The sequence below is a fragment of the Lissotriton vulgaris genome, chromosome 1_1 (genome assembly GCF_964263255.1).
Source record: "Lissotriton vulgaris chromosome 1_1, aLisVul1.2, whole genome shotgun sequence".
In the NCBI taxonomy this organism is placed as follows: Eukaryota; Metazoa; Chordata; class Amphibia; order Caudata; family Salamandridae; genus Lissotriton; species Lissotriton vulgaris.
The window spans coordinates 7,746,779-7,768,288 of record NC_141685.1 but is presented as its reverse complement, the minus strand read 5'-3'; the positions used below and the strand labels follow the sequence as shown (position 1 = coordinate 7,768,288).

At 48.4% G+C, this 21,510-nt stretch overlaps 1 protein-coding gene across 1 annotated transcript in view; it reads left to right on the top strand.

The window, feature by feature from the left end:
• Positions 1-21,510, top strand: part of LOC147736943 (scavenger receptor cysteine-rich domain-containing protein DMBT1-like) — a 533,293-nt gene that overhangs the window by 320,942 nt on the left and 190,841 nt on the right. Inside the window, exon 13 of the mRNA XM_086922344.1 lies at positions 16,169-16,486. Within this exon, the coding sequence (XP_086778470.1) occupies positions 16,169-16,486 (318 nt within the window). The remainder of the gene's footprint in view (positions 1-16,168; positions 16,487-21,510) is intronic.

The window sequence follows — 21,510 nt, the reverse complement described above, 5'->3', positions numbered from 1 at the left end:
CATGTTTATATTTGGTAATCTTAGCCATTATCTGTATCAGTGCTCCAGTTTGCAGGTAAACAATCAATCAGAGGATTTCTATAGGGCATCTAATTAGCCTGGAGATTATCTAGACATTGGTGGTGTCCAAAGGCTCAATCGAACAGCCAGATCTTTAGTGCCCTTCGGAATTCCAGAAGAGAGGCGGAGGTTCGTAGCTGCAGGAGGGGGTTCTTCCATGCCTTCCCCGTGAGGTAGGAGAAAATGTTACCTCCTCTTCTGCTTCAGTGGATGCTGGGGTTGTGTGCGAGGGAGAGGGATGTGGACCGTCACTGTCTGGAAGGTTGGTGGAAGCTCAGGCAGTGGTTGATTTGGAGGGTGCCTGGTTGTGTACTGCCTTGTACGCGTGGATCATCAGATTCAATTATCAACTCTTCTGTACGAGGAGGCAGTGGAGTTTTCTGAGGTGGAGGGTGATGGGGGTTTGTCGCAGGGGGTCAAGTATGGGTGTTGTTGCGATGTTCTGTATGGTCTGAAGTCTCTGAAGGAGGTGAGTGGGGATCCCTGAGTCGAGGACGTTGCCATAGTCCAGTCTGCTGGTGATTAGAGCTTGTGTGACAGTGCGTCTTGTGTCCTAGGTGAGCCACTTAAAGATTATGGAGCTAGATGTACAAAGTATTTTTTCCAGTGTACAACGGCCATCATACGATTCGGTACCATGTTACTGGATCACATTTTCCTTTTGCGATTTGGTATTTGGAAGAGGGGTGTTTAGGGCATCCCTTCCAAACACTGAATTGGTATGGTATGTATTACTGTTTTGTGACAGAATTCTGGTTGCAAAACAGTAATACTTTACCACCAGTTTCAAACCCCTTCCCGTTTGAGAATATAAATTATATTTTTAGGAGCAGTCAGTGGTCCCAGGGGCCACTACTTACTCTTAAAAAATGAAACTGCAACATTTTTTTTCTTTTTAAATGCATCCCATTTCCCTTTAAGAGCTGCATTTTGAAAAAAAAAGATTGCTTTGTTCAAAAGCCGTCACAGGCATGGTGGTCTGCTGAACCTAGCAGGCCACCATCCCTGTGATGTATGTGATTAATAATGATTTGCAAATTGCGACTACCTCATTAATTTTCATGAGATGGGTGTACTTGCAAACCCACTAATAATAATAATATTAATAATAATAATAATAATAATAATAATAATAATAATAATATAATAGTGAATTTAGTAAAGCGCCTGGTTACGCCATGTCGGCTTGTCCCCTCGCTAAGATAGATGGGAGAGGCAGAGCCACAGTATCTAAAATGGCATCAGCATAGCTATTATTGTGAGAACAGATAAGTTTTGTGATCCTTCCTAAAGTTCATCTCGGATGCCTCCAGCCAGAGGTTAACAGGGAGTATATTCCAGCTCTGGACCGCCAAAAGCCGAAAGAACCTACCAACCATCCTGGCCTTCTTGACCCTCTATACTGACAACAGGCCAGTCCCGCTAGATCTGAGAGTCCGGGTAGGCGTATATGAGGTGAGAAGACTACACAGATACACTGGGCCACTGCCATGGATAATGCGATGGCACGTGCAAAGAGCCTTAAACAGCACTCTCTTCCTAACAGGAAGCCAGTGAAGCAAGTTTAAGGCACTTTTGGGGACAGACCTCCTAGGTAGCATGAGGACTAACCGTGCCGCAGCGTTCTGCAGCACCTGAAGTCTGTTTACACATTTAGCGGTAACACCAAGATAGAGTGTATTGCCGTAATCCATACACGACGTAACAAGAGCATGCACCAGTGTCTTCCTGGCCTCAATGGGGAAGAGATCCATAGTTTTCCGTAGGCCCTTGAGGACTCCAAAACATGTCCCCACTAAGCGTCAAGTATGTAGTTTAAAGGTAAGGTCAGAATCCAGCCAAACACCAAGGTTCTTCGCCTGGGTGCATGGTATAAGGGTAGGGCCCAAACTTACTGGCCACCATGCCGACCACCACACTGACGGACCACCTCCGACCACAAGCACCTCGGTTTTAGCTCCATTAAGTTTCAGGCAGTTATTAGCCATCCAGGAGGCAAGCTCCTGCATGCATGCCTTGAAATTGGTAGCTGCAGAAACCGGGGCCTGCGATAGGGAAATCACCAGCTGTATATTGTCGGCATATGACACGACCCTGAATCCAAAACCCTCCACTATTTCCGCCAGGGGGGCCACATAAAGGTTAAATAGGGTGGGACTCAGGGCAGAACCCTGTGGCACACCCTGTTCCAATTTAAAGGCCTTGGAGTAATGGACGCCCTGCCTGACCTGAGAGCTGCGCTCCACCAGGAAAGATTGCAGCCATTTTTGAGCTGAACCTGAGATGCAGCCTTTGTTCAGGCACTGCAGCAAGGTGTAATGGGCCACAGTGTCAAAGGCGGCGCTCAGGTCCAGGAGTATTAGAGAAATAATTTGCCCTTCATCTGCTCCCTGTCTAATGGCCTCCGCCGCCATAAGTGAAATGAAATGAAATGAAAAATTGCATTTGTATAGCGCATAACCGCCCTGGGGCCTCGTAGCGCTCAGTAGAATGTTGTGCCCAAAATCCAATTTGAGATGGATGCAGGAGTCCAGCCTCTTCCACATAAGCCATAAGCTGCTTATTTACTACCTTCTCTGCCACCTTAGCCAGGTACGGCAACAACAAGATTGGTCGTAAGTTGCCAAGCTTCTCTGGGCTGATATTAGGTTTCTTCTGTAGTGGAAGAACAATTGCATTTTTCCAACTAACAGGTACCGTATGTGTATTAAAAGATACTTCCAAGAGATGTCTTATTTATGGCTCAAGGATATCAATACTCTCGCCCAGCAGCTTAGGTGAGGCAGGGTCTCTGGGCGAGCCAGACTTAATCCTTAGGCAGATTCTGCTAAGCAGCTCGGGGAAGTAATAGCAAAGCTAGCAAGTCCCCTACTTTTCCCAGCTCCTTCAATCTTCTCCACAAAATCTGTCCCCTTCTTTACACTCCCAGGAAAAGAAGTATACATTTTCTCCACTTTTTCTGAGAAATAGGTAGCAATATGGTCACATGATCCCACCGAGCCCTCCATTGGAGCGACGGACGCTGCCAAGGAAGAGATCTCTTTATAGATCCGAAAAAGTTCTTTGGTGGAATTTTCTGCTGCACCTATTCTGTCCTTCTAATAAGTCCATGATACTTTCTACATTTATCCATGTATTCTAACTTGTCTTGATTTAAGAAACCCTTTCTCCATTGATTCTCAAGGCGCTTGCATTCTGTTTTAGCCCGACGCAGGTCGCAGTTAAACCAAGGTGCAGATTTCTGTGCCCTGCCCTGGACTTTGGTAGATAGTAGCGGGCCACAATATCTAATACTTCAGTTATCCGCCTCTCTAAATTGAGGCAAGCATTTTCAATGTCAGTGCCCCCCGGAAATCCACCCCGGGCCAGGGCTTTATTAAACTCATCACGTGAGAAGCCCGTCCATTTACGACAGAGCCGATTCAGAACGGATTGATCATGGACTCTAGTATCTCGGGCCTTTACCATGAAGGGGGACCAAAAAATGGTCTGACCAGGGAATCGGGAAGGAGGAATGGTAACTTCTACACCCTCTCAGTTGGCAAACACAGGGTCCAGTAAGTGGCCATGCTGTTTGGTGGGAGCATGAGATTTCAAAGTTAGCTGTAGCACCTGAAGTTCCTGACAAAGGTCAGCAGCCCCCCTATTCAGGGGATCCTCCAGATGTAGATTGAGGTCACCCAGCAGAAGGAGTTTGTTATTACGTAAGGCAAGGCGCGTAACCACTTCCAGCAAACTGGGCACAAATCGTGTTTGAGAGCCAGGTGGTCTATAGACCAAAAGCCCCTTAACCGTAAGGTTAGGACTGATCGTGATCATAAATGATCCCACCTCACTGTCGGCTACAATGATAGGTTCAAGTGAACAAAGGAGTGTTTGTTTAAAGATGATGGCTATCCCTCCTCCTCTGCCTGTCACCCTATCAATCCTAGTTAGCGTATAGCCCTGAGGTAGAGACTCAAGAATTTCGGGCTCTGAATCAAAATCCAACCATGTCTCCGTGAGAAACAAAATATCGAGCCTCCAATCAACAAGAAGGTCAAAGATGTCCAATTTATGTTTGCAAACAGATCTGCAATTCAGCAAGCTGCAGCGCAGCCCTAAGCTCCCTAGCTGTAGCCTGCTTGCAGTATTAAAGCTGAAGGTACAGTGCTGAGAGCCACCTCCCTGATTAGCCGTCATGCTATGCCTACATGCACTGGCTACGGCGGGGGACATATAATGTAATTGTGCTGAGTTTAGCTGGATTCGGACCCTGGTAAGACCAGGGGTTCTGGCCCCGGCCCCCGTACGGCCACCAACGGGCGCACACGGGTTTGCCTTTGGCGCGCCTTTGGCGCGCCATCGGCAAAATTCGTCCACATGAGCATACAAATAGTGTGCCAGCAGCTACTGCCTCTGCCATCGCCCACTCATCACAGCGCGACCACCACAGCAAGCGACATTTATCCCCCTTCACCTCTGGCCACTAGACTGCTAACCGGCCCACCGGAAGTGCCTTGGCTCTCCCTTCCTCGCCCTCCACGCAAAGGCGCTAATCGCCGCATCGGACTGGGGCGGGAAGGAGGGAAAATTGAGCTCAAGCCCCGAACATGCACAAAGGAACCACCAGCTTCAAAAGAATGCGCAGGAGGAACGGCAAGTAAAAACCCCCAAAAGTGTTCCCTAAGTTTTAAAAGGTAGTTAAATAAAAATTCGGCCACATGAGCATACAAATAGTATCACTGTTGAAACTCAGAATGAATCACAATTAGGAAATCAGCTTTCCTAATGTTAGTGCATCTAGCCAATGATGTCTTTAGATTTGGAGGTGAACAGTGTCAGGCAGACCTTCTGTCTCCTTTCGGTGAGGAAGGGGGGCCATCCATTTGAGTGCATTTCCTTGATTTCCGATAGGATTCAGCTTTTCAATAAGTGTGTAATGAGATATGTTGTCAAAAGGCACCAAGATGTCGAGGAGGATCTATGCCTCTGTCTCTCCCCAATCGAGAAGGGCTTGGATGTAATCGGTAGCGTCAAACAGAGCAATCTTGGTGCTTTGTTTGCGGTGGAATCCAGACTGAGAGCTGTTCGGTTGGTGGTTCTGCTCCATATAATTTGTGAGTTGCTCGTTGATGGCCTTCTCCAGGACCTTGTCCCGGATGGGGAGCAGGGAAATGAGGCAGTAGTTTTTGAGTTTGCTGCGGTCGGTTGACGGCTTCTTGATTAGTGATTTGACCTCAGTGTGTTTCCAGACTTCGGGGAAGGTGGCCATGGTTAATGTGGTGTTGAACAGGGTGGTGAGTTTATGGTTGATCCTGTGGTTTCGGAGGTTGAAAATGTAGTGTGGGTTAAGTCCACAGAAGCAAACATAGGATGGTGGTGGTGAGGGTGACCTGGGAGGTGAACTGATTCCATGTGATCAGCAGGTGGTCAGTGTTGATTGCAGTGAGGGAGTGCAAGGTTGAGGAAATTTGTAGGTTTGGGCTAGGGTTCAAATATTCTGTAGATGGTGATGCCCTTTTGTGGAAAAAGTTGGAGAGGCTGTCATAGAGTTCCTGTAACATGTTGATGCTGTTTTTAGAAACAACTTTGCTCATCCTTGGAAGAAAGACAGGCAGAACTCTGGCAAGTGTGTCTGAGACTCAACTGACTGTGACCACTATGTAGCATTTCCCAGGCACATCCTGGTTGAAGTTAGTGTCAGATCATTGAATGGAGAGCTCCTTGCATCACATTACCATCCTAGTAGTGTGTGCAGAATGGTTGTCCAAGACGAGTGGATCTCTCTCAGGAAATACTCACTAATGATCATTGTTAGAAATGGGGATCTCTGGTTAGCTAAGGCTTGCGCCAAAGCCAGGCAGAGACCATCATCCTAGTCAGGGCAAGGGAGTTACACACCCAGGATAACCCCTGCTCACCCCCTTGGTAGCTTGGCACGAGCAGTCAGGTTTATCCCAGAAGCGATGTGTAAAGCATTTGCACAACACACACAGTAACAACATACTAGGCACACCACAAAAAGGAACTCCACACAAGGTTATACATATAAATAGCCGTAGTATTATAATAAAACACATGAGATAGTAATCACACCATATGCATTGTGCCAACTGGCACGGGCAATATTTACAGGGGATTATTTACACCAGACAGCGTCACGTGCGCCACTGTCAGAATTAGCACTTGGTAAAAAATAATAAAGATAAGAACATATCATAATCTCAGGACACAACCAGTAACCACTGACCGACTCTATACTCAGCGCCAACCGGTAACATAAATCATAACAGGCACTGTATAATATAAGGCGCAAACTCTATTCTGCACCAACCTCTTCACTCTGAGTGTAGTAGACCACAATCTTCTAAACATACCTTACATTAGAAAAAAAACTTACTAACATAACCTGAAATAGGGAATAAATCAAACCTAGACCTCAGTAGAGAATCACAATAAAACCTAAGACAGTTGGTAAAGCCTAACAAGCATGAAAGCTCATCTATGAACATAAATCAAGGTACATAACACGTACTATAAACATCACATTTCCTAGCACCTATATAACTCACACTAGGGCCTAGTGCCCAACAAACCTAATAGTCCCCTGGGCCAACTGGCCATCTCTAAAGGGCTCGAATGCCCTCTGTCCAAAGTCAGGGCGTGCTGCCAATGCAGCGATAGTACAGGGTGCGCACTTTGCGCAAAACCTAAACGTGGCAGCTGCCCACTACTTGCTGGGCGGCTGGGACTCTCAAATGAAGGGCCTAAACATAGCAACTGGCACTAAGTGCTGCGTAGCTGTGCAGGCAAAGATGGGGCAAAGGAGTGCTTCTCACTTCTAGATTCCAAAAACATGTCCCCCTAAAATGAAAAGAGACCTTAACGGTGCAGCTGCCCACTACTTGCTGGGCAGCTGAAGAACATTCAAACGAGGCATGGGCTCAGTGACCATTGGCATAAATGTGCAACACGTGGAGCCATCTAGGTTCCAAAAATAAAGTGTGTCCCTGGGAGTCACTCAGGCTCTAGAAATCAGATATGCCCCCACAGTGGAGCCCTCGGGCTCGGGAAACAGTAGGGGGAACTGGAACTGCCCCAGGGTCACTCTGGCCCTTTAAGTAATACATGCCCAATCGTTGGAGCGGCCCGCTGACAGACAGGGCTGCTCTGACTCGATGCCTCGCACTGGCACTGCAACAAATTCGGCTTCCTCGTGGAGCGGGAATGCGGCCACGTCCCCTGCCCAGCCCTAACTCATCGGGCTCCGGTGCAGGGGGATTCCCCTGCTCTGGTCTTGGCTTCTCTTGTTCGTGCAGCGGGGGCAGGCACCGGCAGTGTGCCTCAAGCCCTCTCCACTGGTATGCAACTCTCAGTGGCGCCTGCGAGGCTCTCCCCACAGCCTGGGAGACCCGCGTCGTCCCCGCATGGTGCTGGCCTCTTCCGCTCTGCCTCCAAGCGTGGGGAAGCCTTCACTGATGGGCCAATCCCCGCGCTGCAGCGCTGTGCCGCCGCGGGAGTCTCGGCCAGCTGGGACCAATCCCAGCGAGGCCCCCAGGATGACGTCAGTGGCTCCACTCCCCGGCTCGCTCTCTGGGCTGCGGCAGTGATCTATCGGTGTGAAAAATGAGGGGTAGGCTCCCTCGAGCTTAAAAATAAATGTCACAGTGGGGTGGACACCTGCGTTAGTCTCTCGTAAGCGGGGTGGGCACCCGCAGTCAGTAGAAAATTAAAATGAAGATGCAGGGTGGGCACTTGCACACTAAACATAAAAATAAGCGGGGTAGGCACCCGCAAGGTAGGTGCCATGGGGGAATCTCTACACTGGGGATTCCCTCTTAAAGGAGTCAACAAGGAGAAGGAGCACAGCACTCCCCGGGCGCAAAAGGAAGGGAGCCAGGGTCTCTTAAAATAAAAGCAAGGTCCTGTAGAGTTTAAAAGTAAAGCAAAAGGGGTTCCAGGGCAGGGAAAGGTTCCCCAGTCATCCTCAGGCAAGGCAGAAGGGTCCCAAGGAGAAGTCCTTCAGGCATCCAGGGGCAGGGCAGGGCTCAGGGAGGCAAACTTTCCCCTGAGCCCCAGCAGCAGCACGCCCCTGGTAGATTCAAGTCCACAAACAAGAACATCTTCATGGGGTCACAGCCCCTCTTTTTATACAGCTAACTCCTTTGTTCTCAAAGGTGCAGGCAAGGGTAGAACCAGATACAACTGGTTCTGGAGCACTTTGTTTACCAGGCTGCATCTTTCCTTTCAGAAAGAGGGGGTCTGCCATCAGACGCACAGTAGGAGGTAGAACCAGCATTCACTTTGCCAGGCATAGCCCTGCTCAGATCAAATGGTCACCCCTCCCCTACTCCAAATGCAGATCTCTCTAATCAACCAAGGTCTGGCTCAGCCTGCCTTGCCCCTCCAAAACCAGAAAGTCAATTCACATCTCACAGCACACAGAAATGCCAACTTCTAAAAGTGGCACTTCTCCACTAGACACACCATTGCGTAGCATTTATCCTCACGTGTTCGCACATACCAAACTTGAACCTGTGCTCCCCATATATCAGGAACTACCATGGACACACATATCCCCCATGCATTCCTATGGGAGGGCAGGCCATCTCACCACATGCACTCAGAGAGCGCACACACTTTACACTGGGCCACAGTGCTAAAGTGCTCAGAGGCCTAAAAGCACTACCACCATTCCAGAGGCTAAAGGCAAAAAGTCAAGCGGTGAACCCGCCAAAAAGGGCCCAAGTCCAATAATCATTAGTGGGGAGTGGCTAGTGGCAGACACAAATGGTCGCTCTATGAGGCGGCTCCGCAGCCCTCGCTGAAATATCGGTACATTTCTCCGCTTTTAACTTGGTAGATTTCCCAATCTCATGAGGATTCTCTTCCATAACCAATCCAGCACAAATGCGCTGCTCGTGAATGTATCCCGCCTGACTTGATGCCGATGAGAGCTGCCGGGATTCGGGATGCTTTGTGACCACCAAAATGGCAGCCTGAAAGGGGGAAGAGACAGTTACGGACGGAGCCAGTGAAGTATAGAAGCTCTGCCCTTGGTGACAAGATCGGCATCACTTGGAGCTGCTATACCCCCTGGGGGCCACCGAGCAGCGGGGATGGTCGGGTGATGATTGGGCGCTGCTGGGGACGGAGGCGTGAGGAAGACACATTTGTGGCCAGAGGGAGGCTAAGACTGGGCCGGGTGACAAGGTCAATCGAGGCCCCCGGCTTTGGTTGATACCCGCGAGGCCACTGGGACATGCTGGGAGCTCCTGCATCATCCGGGAGCCAACAAGGGACTTAAGGTTAGGAGGTGCCGATCAGGAGCTGCGGAGGGATTTGATTTCCTCATGAACCCCCGAGCAAGATGCCAGTCACGGTGGGGCTAGGATGTGACCAGGCAGCCCTGCAAAATCGGGGCCCATGCTGGGAGGCATATTGGCGACCACAACAAACTCGGATCGTACACTGCGGACTCTAGGCCGCATTAGCGAATATAAAGATGTCGAACCCTTGACTTCCATTCATGGTTCTAGCAGCGAGTGCTGCCTGTAGTTGGGCCCCGAGCATCCTCTATCCTCCTCGAGAGCCCCTTTGTGGGATACCACTGTAGCAGAAACTGCAACAACCCGAGGTTCGAACAGCTCCTTCGGGTTCCGAGAGTAGCAGGGAGGGGACACCCCCCGAGAGACCAACTTGCAAAGTGTCCGAAGTGTTGCTAGCAGCAGTAAAGACCTTAAGCATCACTGGGTCATAGGCTGCACACAAATTAGTCAGAGAGCGTGACAGACTCACCCTGCGGTATAGAGACGACCAACTTCCCTCCTTACCTATCAGAACCGCCTGGAACACCGACAGGCCGGCGGAGGGCAGCCCTTTCCTCTGCGCAGGCAGCGGCAATTACAGGTGTGTCTCTCTGAATCTTTGCACTTCCTTGTCTCCTACACATCACAAATGGCCAACAACAAAGGACTCAAATCCCAGGCCCAAAAGCTACTGGCAAAGTTTGCCTGGACCAAACAAGGAGAGGACACAGAAGTGACGCCAGGAGATGATCCCAAAACCTCACAACCTCACCCTTCAGCTTAAAACCTTACCCTTGAAGAAGTCATGGAGGCCATGGAAGGTGTTCGGACATCTTTGGAGAATTGTATTGACTCAGTAAATATTGAGGTAACCATCCTGCGAGCGGACCTAAAGAAAATGGACTCCAGGGTCAAGGAAGTGGAAACCTCTACGACGGCTCTTGTATCTGACACCTCAATTCTGGAGAAGCAGGTAGCTCAGCTCCAGGATCAGCAAAAAAGCATGGAGGAGCTCCTGGATGATTATGAAGGGAGGGCGAGACGGAATAACATCCGTATTCTAGGGGTTCCAGAACGAACGGAAGGACCAGCCATGGACCTCTTTGTGGAAAACTCGGTGATCAATAAACTCCAGCCCTCTCCAGCTACTTTTCCATCGAATGGGCCCATAGAGTTCCGGGGGGGCGTCCAATTTTCGCGACAGGACGTCATTTTACAGACAGCAAAGACTGGACCTCCACTAAAAATTGACAATGCAAACGTTACCTTTTTCCCGGATTTTACTGTTAAAGTCCAGGCACAAAGACGCAGCTTCATAGCGGTCCAAAAAGCTCTACATGACAAAGACATTAAGTACTCCATGCTGTTCCCGGCTAAACTTCGGGTTGAATCAGACGGTAAGACATGGTTTTTTCTGTCCCCGGAGGAAGCTTGGGAGTGGCTGGAGTGATGGCATCGAGTAGGGAAACTATCGGATGGCCGCAACAACGGAGACCCCAACAATAGCCAACGTGCCCTTCCCACATCACCCAGAAGAGGACTCAGATGGGCAAGTGACTTAGGCCAAAGGATCTCGTTTGCTCTCACCGACATTTCTTGGCCATGTGCACACCTTCCAGTGCCGAGACTTGTGACCTACATGAGACGACTCCTTAGGTGATTGTCAACACTGTGTCTGAGGCAGAGCTGATTGTACTGAGATTACGCCTCAAAAGTTTGATGCTAACATGCAACTGTTAGATCTGGGGATCTCAAGTTGGCTGAGGTAGGTACTAACCATGGGCGGAAAATCCGTTACGCTCGCGGATTTTGCGGATTTTCGGTAAATTCGCAATCCGCGAGATCCGCGAATTTCCCACAAAATCCGCAAATTCGCACGCAGCAGATTTTTTTTTCTTGGTGATACAATTTTGCTGCGTGCGGTGTAAGTTCGCAATTGCGAACTGGTACAAAACGCTCGCGAACTGGCAGAAATACTTGCGAACTGGCAGAAATGCTTGCGAACACAAAAAAAGCATTCAGCAGGTTCAAAAGTTCAAAGTCATCATTAGTAACCATTCCCTGTAGTGCTTCCTGACTGGGTCCCCTCCAGAGTTCAGTTGCTAGTTGCAACAATTATATGACCCTGCTCTGACCCTCACAGCAGGCTCATAGAATAGCTACAAGTAGGCCACAAAGGTCCTGGAAAAAAAAATTGCACTGCAACAGAAAGCAAATTACAGATAAGGAAGCAGGTGCCAGACTGAAATTTTAAAACAGTGACACATTAATAAATCAACCCCAAATTAATTCATGTCAGTTGAAGCAGGCAGGTGTGCTTGCTTTCCCCCCCCATAATCTACAGTGATGATGAACCAGAGGGTGGCATTGATGCACCAGAGGATGGCATGGGTGAAACAGAGGGTGGCAGGGGTGAAACAGAGGGTTCTGGGAACCTGTGATGATGAACCAGACGTAGAAACAACATAATCGTAACCGTTGCGAGCCGACATGTAAGTTCGCAATTGCGAACTGGTACAAAACCCTCGCGAACTGGCAGAAATCCTTGCGAACTGGCAGAAATCCTTGCGAACACAAAAAAAAATCCGCAAATTCGCGAGAATTCGCGGATTTTGCGGATTGCGAGTTTGCAAATTCGCAAATTTCGCGAACGCCAGATTCGCAAAATTCGCCCATGCTTAGTAGGTACCTTAGACCAAATAGGGACCTTTGCTTCTATGTCAGAGTATGAAAGATACACGTTTGCCGATAACCTCTGCTCACTTCCTTGGTAGCTTGGCTCGAGCAGACAGGCTTATCTTCAAAGGCAATGCGTAAAGTATTTGTACTAACACTCACAGTACTATACTGATGACATCACAAATGGACTCAACACCTGTTTAGAAAAATAAAGTATCTTTACTAAACTTTAACAAGACCAAAACGGCAAAAAGGTTTCACATAAATACGGTTACTTGGTTGAAAAAGGTTCTTCTTCGGAAGTTCGTTTCAGATCAAGATTACGTAGTAGCCACCGGTAGCTCCACAGGGGCTACCCCTGCGTCAACAACGTACACAGGTCCAAAGTTCAAACACAGCCTGTGGGACTTGCAGTGGCTGGGGCAGAGTCACACAGACCCTCGGCAACAGTAGCTTGGACAAAGATGGTGATGACAATGCACGGCATCAGAGGGGAGTGATGTCTTCTCCAGCCACCGATGACGTCGGCAGTACTCTTGAGAACAGAGAGTGGATTCTGCTCTTTCTCGTGCTTGCACAGCTCCTCAATGATGCAAAGGCCCTACTCTCAGCTTCAGGCCCTCCTCATGATGGGAACTCCCAGCAAGGAAGTTCGGGGGTGCTGGCGGTGAAGTCCTTTTGGGCCTGGGACTTCATAACAGGAGACCAGCTCTTCTCTGGTCCTTGGAGACACTTTTCCCTTCAGCCAGACACTGCACTTCAGCAAAGTCCTTCTTCAAGTAGGGGGACACAAGTCACAGCTGAGTCCCTTTGTCCGCTCCTCAATGGCAACAACAAACTGCAGGCCAACCCCAGACACACAGCAAGGGCAGTCTTCTCCTGAGTCTCTTCAACTGTTCCTCTTTGGCAGGGATTCCTCTCGATCACGAAGGTAGCCAATTCAGACTTGTCTAACTCTCTGGAGTTTTGGTTGGTGTACTTATACCCCATCAAGGCTTTGATCTCTTTGTGTGAGGGGTCGAAGACCCAGTTTGAACCAGTTCAGGGTGCCCTCGGCAAGGGCCCGTCGTCAACTCTTGGTGCAGGTGTGCCAGGGTCCTCAGATGCTCCGTGGAAGGGTGGAGGCAACTCGAGGGGAGGCAGGCAAAGCCCTATTCAGGTCTGGGTGCTACGCCTCCCACCACGCTAGGTTTCGATCGGCCAATTCAGTCCTTTCAGGGGTCATGCACTTCACACCATACCCTGTCACTCACAAACCCAGACGGTCAATACGCACTACAAGGCAAGGCATATGGAATGGATGAACACAAGAACAGCTGCTTTCTGAAAGTGCTGTCCTCAAACACCGAATTCAAAAACCATCCAGCCTAAAAGATGCGTTATCGAATTCTGAGTTCAGGGGTACCAGACTCCGACTCTGCATCTTGTTCCTATGGGAAGATAGGTGGGTAACCATTATACGCGTCCTTCCCCTCTCTAACCAATCGGGCAAGATGGCCTCTCCATAGACAAAGATCATTTGGCGGTCTTTCACTACCAGGACATGTCACCCACACTAGGACATGTCCTGCCTTCCTTATGTACTGCACCCTGCTCAGGGGGGTACCTTAGGATTACTATAGGGGTGACTACCGTGCACAAGAAGGGGAAGGTCAGGCCTGGTGGTGTGGACACCGGCCAGGTCGTCGGTGCAGTCGACAGACTGCGCACGGGTACGGCGGTGGTTGGTCCGAGACATTGTTTCCGCGCCACTCGTGTGGGTGGCACAACCAGTGCTGCAAGCCCACTAGTAGCATTTGAGTTACCAGCCCTGGCACGTATAGCGCACTTTACTAGGGTACTATGGGTAACACAAATCTGTCAATCAGGGACAATCAATTACATACTATTTCTCTAGGGAGCACTCGCACTTTGGCACTGGACAGCAGTGGCAAAGTGCCCGAAGCGTCTAAACCAGCAAAACGCAATCCGGCACAGTGTCAAAAATACAGGCGGTAGAGGCAAAAAGTCAGGGGTAACCACGCCAAAAGATGCCAAGTCTAAAAGCAAATTACATGAGGATTGGACTAGAATTGACTGCTTTTAAGTTTACTATGAATATATTACGTTGACTAGGTGAGGGGTGGAGGTGGTTAGCCAGGCACCTCACACATGGAGTGGTGGGCGACAAGCACTCTGCCTTGTTGGGGAGTGGGTAGTTCAAATTCAACTGGCAGGGGGGCAGGGAGGGGCGTTCAGAGGGAGAGAGGGAGGATAGTTGTGGTCTTTGCACAAAGCATCCAAGTGAATCTAACTTCATCAGACCAATATGCTAGACTACTGCTTCCACCTACATACTTGGGGGGGTGGGACCGGGGAGGTTCCGCCACCACTGTTATCATCTACCGCTCTTCAGACTGGGGATCAACATGCATGCCACCAACGATCGCACTGCGTTCCCCCTTTGCTCTCCACAATTACCCGACATGGCAGACACAAGGGATGTGAGGCTGTCAATATTGATGTGAAATGTTAATGTCCTAGGCAGTAAAATAAAAAGGGGAGTGGTCCTTCAGTACCTCAAGAGACAATAGTCAGTTTTGATACTATTGCAAGAAACTCACCTGGTGGGTAATAAATGTAAGGCTCTCCACAGGTGGGGATATAAGCATTTGGTCTATGCAGGGTTTACATCTGCGTCTCGAGGTACGGGTATCCTTATATGTAAAAATCCAGCCCTTACTCCTACCCGTATATGAGCTGATCCACAGAGCAGATTTCGCCCAATACTATTCAAACCTCTACAAAAGCACAATAGTGCATGCTAGTTTTGTTTTACAGACCTATCTAATGAACTTGCATCGTCTGCGGCTAGCGGAGGATGAGGCAGAGGAGCTGCCTCATCCTATGTGGAACATTTTAGAGGGGGGTAGAACCCATGCAGTCGCGGGGACCTGGGCGTTATGTGGTAAATGTACCATTTACCTCATCCTATGTGGAAAGCATGCATTATTGTGCTTTTGTAGTGGTTTGAATAGTATTGGGCAAAGTGAGCATTAACCCCTTCTTCAGAATGAATCCTGTCCCCTCCCTCCATCTCTAGCTGCATTATGGGTGAACCATGCTTGGTGAGGATAGCTAACCAAGCCAAGAGTTATCCCGCCTTGTCGCTTTCAGCATGTGTTCTGTCCATATATTGGCAGAAGAGCATGCAAAGTGCGCATGGCGGTTTGGCTGGCCTGAGAGGATCACTGATAACAGTGCATACCATTCCCCGTGGATGCCTGTTATTCCCCTGGCACCACCCCCAAGACCGCGGGACACAAAATAAAAGGTTAATAAACCATGTTATATTATGGTTTTATTTGTCTTTGCTTTACACTGCTGTCAGGGTGTGATGACGCTCGTCCACCATAGCTGCCTCTGTGTCTGCTGAAAATCATGCACATGAATTCAAAAAATCACTGATGGAAATTGGTCCTGAACAATTGCTGCTGGAGTGCTTTAACAACTCAAATACGAAAATGTGCCAGATTTTCCACCACTGGCAAGGACAAGCTTTGAAGAGAAGCCAGAACATGCCTTCTCCATGCTTAGACCCATCGTCTACCCACCCATACATATGAAATGTGTTTGTGAATGAAATCTACTTTGTGCATCAGTGAATTATCAATCAATCAATCAAAGACATTTATAGAGCGCACTACCTACCCGTAGGGTCTCGAGGCGCTTGGGGGGGGGTGGGGGGGGGGTGCCGCTACTGCTCGAACAGCCAGGTCTTGAGCTTCTTCCTGAAGGAGAGGTGGTCTTGGTGGAATTACCACTGATTGCACAATTATGTCACACATCCTGCTGGACTAATCAGTTGGATTGTGCCCCTAGGCTTTTTCCCCATCATGTGCATTCTGCATGAGCTGGGAAACTACATATTTGCATGTAATAAGATTTAACTGTGGAATCTTTAGGAGCATTTCTTAATACAGAACAGTGTGATATGATCTGACCTCTGACCTCAAAAGTAATCAGGGTCCACATAAGTATGATTAATACCTCTTTCTTTAGCTGTCTCTGTATTCCTTTAATCATGGTAAACAGTGGAAAGAAGTTCTTGATATCGTTGAGTAAATATTAATCTATAAATATATTCTCCTTCTTTTAAGACACTGCAGATGTTCGACTGACAGGATCCAAAGCCCCCTGTGCTGGGATTCTACAGGTGATGGTGAATAGACACTGGGAAAGAGTCTGTGACAACCAATGGGACATGAAAGATGCTGCTGTGGTGTGTAGAGAGCTGAACTGTGGAGTTCCAAATGCAGTCCCTCCAGCCTCAGCCTTCGGAGCACAAAAGAATGATCTAGTTGTGATTTCTGACGTCCAGTGCAAAGGAGATGAAGACAGACTGCTGCAGTGTCCTTACAGCACCCGGGTTCAGGGCTTTTGTTATGATGGGAGGTATGCAGCCGTGAACTGCACAGGTATGAGCTGCAAAACCACTTCTGACTGACGTGGAATACAAAATCAAAGGAAAACAGTGTGAATGATTCCTCCAGAACTTCTTTCCTTTCTATCCAGTGTGATTACAACTCCTCCTGCAGCACTTCTTCCCTTTTCATCCAGTGGGATTACACCTCCTCCAGCAGCACTTCTTCCCTTTTCATCCAGTGGGATTATACCTCCTCCAGCAGCACTTTTTCCCTCTTCATCCAGTGGGATTACACCTCCTCCTGCAGCACTTCTTACCTTTCCAACAAGTGGGATTACACCTCCTCCTGCAGCACTTCTTACCTTTCCAACAAGTGGGATTACACCTCCTCCTGCAGCACTTCTTCCCTCTCCATCCAATGGGATGACACCTCCTCCTACAGCACTTCTTCCCTTTCCATCCAGTGGGATTACACCTCCTCCTGCAGCACTTCTTCCCTCTCCATCCAGTGGGATTACACCTCCTCCAGCAGCACTTCTTCCCTTTCCAACAAGTGGGATTACACCTCCTCCTACAGCACTTCTTCCCTTTCCATCCCATGCGATTACACCTCCTCCTACAGCACTTCTTCCCTTTCCATCCAGTGGGATTACCCCTCCTCCTGCAGCACTTCTTACCTTTCCAACAAGTGGGATTACACCTCCTCCTACAGCACTTCTTCCCTTTCCAACCAGTGTGATTACACCTCCTCCTGCAGCAGTTCTTCCCTTTCCATCCAGTGGGATTACACCTTCTCCTCCTACATCCTTTCTTTGCCTTCCGTCCTTTGCGATTACACATTCTCCTGCATCGCTTCTTGCCTTTCCATGTAGAGTGATTACACCTCTTCTTGTACTGCTTCTTCCCTTTCCATCCAGTGTTATTATATCGCCCCCTCCTGCACCAGTTCTTCCTTTTCCATCCAGTGTGATTACACCTCACCGACAATACTTCCTCACTTTACATCCAGCTAGATTGCACCTCTTCCTATAAAACTTCTCTTTCCATTCAATGTGACTACATTTTCTCCTCCTGCATTATTTCTACCCTTTCCATCCAGTGTGATTACACCTTCTCCTCTTATCAACACTTCATCCCAACCCACCCTGACTGAATACACGTCCTTCTACAACCCTTCTTAACTTTGCATCCCGTGTGATTACATCTTCTTCTATACCGCTTCTTCCCTTTCCAACCAGTGTGATTACACATCCTCCTGCGCCGCTTCTTACTACTCCAAGAGTACTTCTTCCCTTTCAATCCATTGTGATTACACCTCTTCCTACAGCTCTTCTTCTTTCTTTTCCATCTATTGTTATTACACATTCCCTTACAGCACGTCTTCTCTTTCTATCCAGAGTGATCATACCTCACCCTACAGCACTTTATTATTCTACATCCATTGTGATTACAGCTCCTTCTACAGCACATCTTCCCTTTCCATTATTGTGATTGCACCTTATTGGAAAGTGTTTTATTTGTAGTGATAATTAGGGACCTACCACTATAAAAGGGTTAGTCAAGGTCTCAATAAATGATTCCCTTGCTCATCCCTTGGTGCAGACAGGCGTGTAAATCATTTGAAAATAACAATACATTAAATAAGTAGGACACAATACACTATAAAAGTCCATCCCCAAGTTACAAAAATATGTTACATTTTTATGAACAAAAAGACAAAAATACAACATAAATACAATGTAGGGAACTGGAGGTATACATTTTTTTTAAGTATAAACACTTTCTAGTGTTTAAAAACAAGAGTGCCAAATTGAGACATCTAGTTGCGCTTGACCTGGACAAAGTCAAAGTTTGATGCCGATCGCGATTGAGCCCTGGTCAGAAACATTAAGCGGGAGGTCTCAGTCAAAATTTTACCTTTGCACTTAGAGACTTGTCTGGAGGATTTAATACTCAAACGTGAAGGAAGACTCTTCTTCAAGCCGGATCTGGGTCAACGTTCCGTGTGAGGCCCCAGTCATCTCCTGGAAGTCTTGAGCTCCGGAGCTTTCATAGGGATGGACCTGAAATCCAGGCAGGTTTGCAGTTCAATGTAGTCTGCTTGACTCTCGACATCTGGTCGGTCACCTTATGGAGCTTTTTCCAAAAGTTGCTCAAATGTCTGGAACTCCATCCTGAAGTTGCTCTGGAGGGTTCCAAGTGTCCAAAACACCAATGCCAGGGTCTAAAAGCTCTGAGATGGTCCTTGGGATATTGGGACTACATTTCCCACAATGCACAGGGCAAATCCTTAAAAACCCACTGGTCGCACTCCAGGATGGAGACTTCTTGGTGGAGACGCTACAGGTAAGCTCTGTTAATACGGATACGGTGACAACAATTACACTAGCTATCCCACCAGGTTTCAAAATGTGCTACGCCAATCGAGAAAGTGGGAAAAGGGGGGGCAGGGTGGCAATTAATTTTAGAGATTCGTGGGAGCTGGTGTCCTCTGAACCCTCTTTTTGTTCAGGGCATTGAATGACTTTATTTCTGTATACAAATTAACCTCTCATCCGCCTTCGCGGGCATTCATATCTTTAGACCACCTGACTGTGCAGCGACTGCTTTGCAGACTCTATGCAATGTTATTGCTCAAAAATCGGTAGTGTATTCCAATTTTATGGCCCTGGGAGATTTTAATCTGCATGTGAACGATTCGAACTGCTCACAAGCAGCGCAACTGGTTTCGTCCTTAGCTGGTGCCAACCCCATTACAACAGGTGTCCTCCCCGACGCACATAGTGGGGCACATCTTGGACTTAGTTTTCTCCAACTTAATTGCCATCAAAATGGAGACTCCGTCCCCTTTTATCTGGTCACATCATTACCTGATCCCTTTTACAATTACTCCGCCCAAACTGGGGCAAGTTAAGGGAACTTGTTTTATTCAAAAGAGAAATTGGAATAACCTTACCGAAGCAGCATTAAGCCCTATTCTGCAGGATAGTTATCCTCATCTATCCTCTGACCCTAATGCAGATGCAGCCGCTATACACCAATGATTTGCCACTGCTGTGGAGTCAGTTGCGCCAGTCAGAGTAGTGAAATCTACTAGACTGTCCCCCTCTGCTCCCTGGTTTTCTAATGCCCTCAAAGAAACAAAAAGTAGGTGCAAGCAACTGGAACGCCAGTGGAGGCTGTGCTACTGTGATATAGCTAAGGTAACTTACAAAAAAGCACTAAAAGGTTTTCATATGGCTATAAAAGCAGGCAGGCTGGACTATATTGTTTCATGCATCCAGTACGCAGACCACTCCATTAGTGAGGTTTTTAAGTAGTCCAAAGCTTTTTTAAACCCAAGGCGATAGAAACTAAAGTGACACCATCCCTAGCCTTGTGCAACAAAATTGCTAGTCATTTTGGTAATAAAATTCGAAAGGTCTATGACTCCTTTCTGACCTCTGAGGCAACTGAGAAAGCAGATATATCCCCAGTTGCGGTGGAGGCACTTATGCTTACGAACTTCACACCAATATCACCTCAGGTTGCTCTAGCTGAAATCCAGAAATGCCGCTCAGGCGCCCCAAATAATCCATGTCCCCCCAAACAGTGGAAAATGTTATCCCTTTCCCTGATGGGTGAGCTACTTCACATATGGAACTCCTCTCTGGAAACAGGCATCTTTCCTGATAAATGGAAACATGCAACACTTCTCCCTTTAAGAAAGAAACCTAATGGGGATCCAGGTGACCTTAAGAACCTCAGACCCATCTCCCTGCTCCCCGGCATAGGCAAAATGCTGGAGAAGCTGGTCCAGCGACAATTGACCACTTTTATTAAACAAAATAGTGCGCTGCATGACACACAATCTGGTTTTCGGGCAGGATTCAGTACGGAGACCGCTCTCCTTGAGGTAGCAGAGTCGGTTAGGTGGTTGCTAGATTCAGGAGCATCAGCATTGCTGGTGCTCCTGGATCTGTCCACGGCATTCGACACTGTTGACCACACCATTCTGGTCCAGAGACTGCAAGGTGTGGGCTTTGGTGGGAAAGTGCTGACCTGGCTGACATCCTATCTGAGTGGGCGTACTCAGAGAGTTGCCCTTAAACCATTTGAATCGAAACCAAAACAGCTCACGACCCAGGACCGAAGACTGAAGCAAGCACAGACGACTGCAGGGAGCCCCATTTATACATGCAGCCCGGATCTAAGGAGGCCCGACCTCGGATTTCTCAGATCCTAACTCTTGGCCATTTACTGCTGGCTTTGAATTGTGCAAAATTTATGATGGCCGCCCCCCGGAACTGATCTCGGAAGGAAGATCCATGGCGCCTTATTTCGACACTGTAGCCCTGATCCAAGGACGCCTACCCCTGACTCAGAGTACGCAACATCATGCCATTTACAGCTGGCAGTGAATCAAGCCTAATTTACGAGCCTCGCTCCGGAAGCCCTGATGCCTGACCTCATGATGACCGCCCCTTGGGACTGATTTCGAAAGGAGTCGTGACTACGAAGGTGCCCACCTACATTTGCTGTCCCCGCCCTTATCCCTCCATCCTGCAATCTCTCATCATCGGATCCAGTGGAGGTGATTGGAGGGGTTTCTGGGGCTCCCCCGGCTGACCACCTCCACTGGATGAAGAGCCTCTGACGTCACTGGTAATGGCGGGACCTCCACCCAAATCCTGGATGGCAGACAAAGTGCACTTTGATCATCCCGAAGTTTAGCTAGGTTGTGCACCAGCGACAGAGAGGGTGCGTGGCATGACATAGAACCTGGCAGTGTGGCACAAAGCATGTAAAGGGGCCAAAACAAATACAGTGGCCAAGCCCAAAAAACAATGGTATGCAGTGAGTTTTCAGAGCCTACAGGGACACAACAGTGAGCTACAGTGAGACAACAAAGCTGCGATGTAGTCACCCCACACAGTGACCGCTTCTGAAATACTGCCTGTACCTGCCTAAAATGACAGCCACAACAAACCCTCCTGTGTCTCTCCTGACCTTATCTCCCTCCTGCCCTACCCCCTACCCCTCCCTGCTCTACTCTTTTCCACTTTCCTGCTTATGACCTTTGCCCTCACCTGTCCT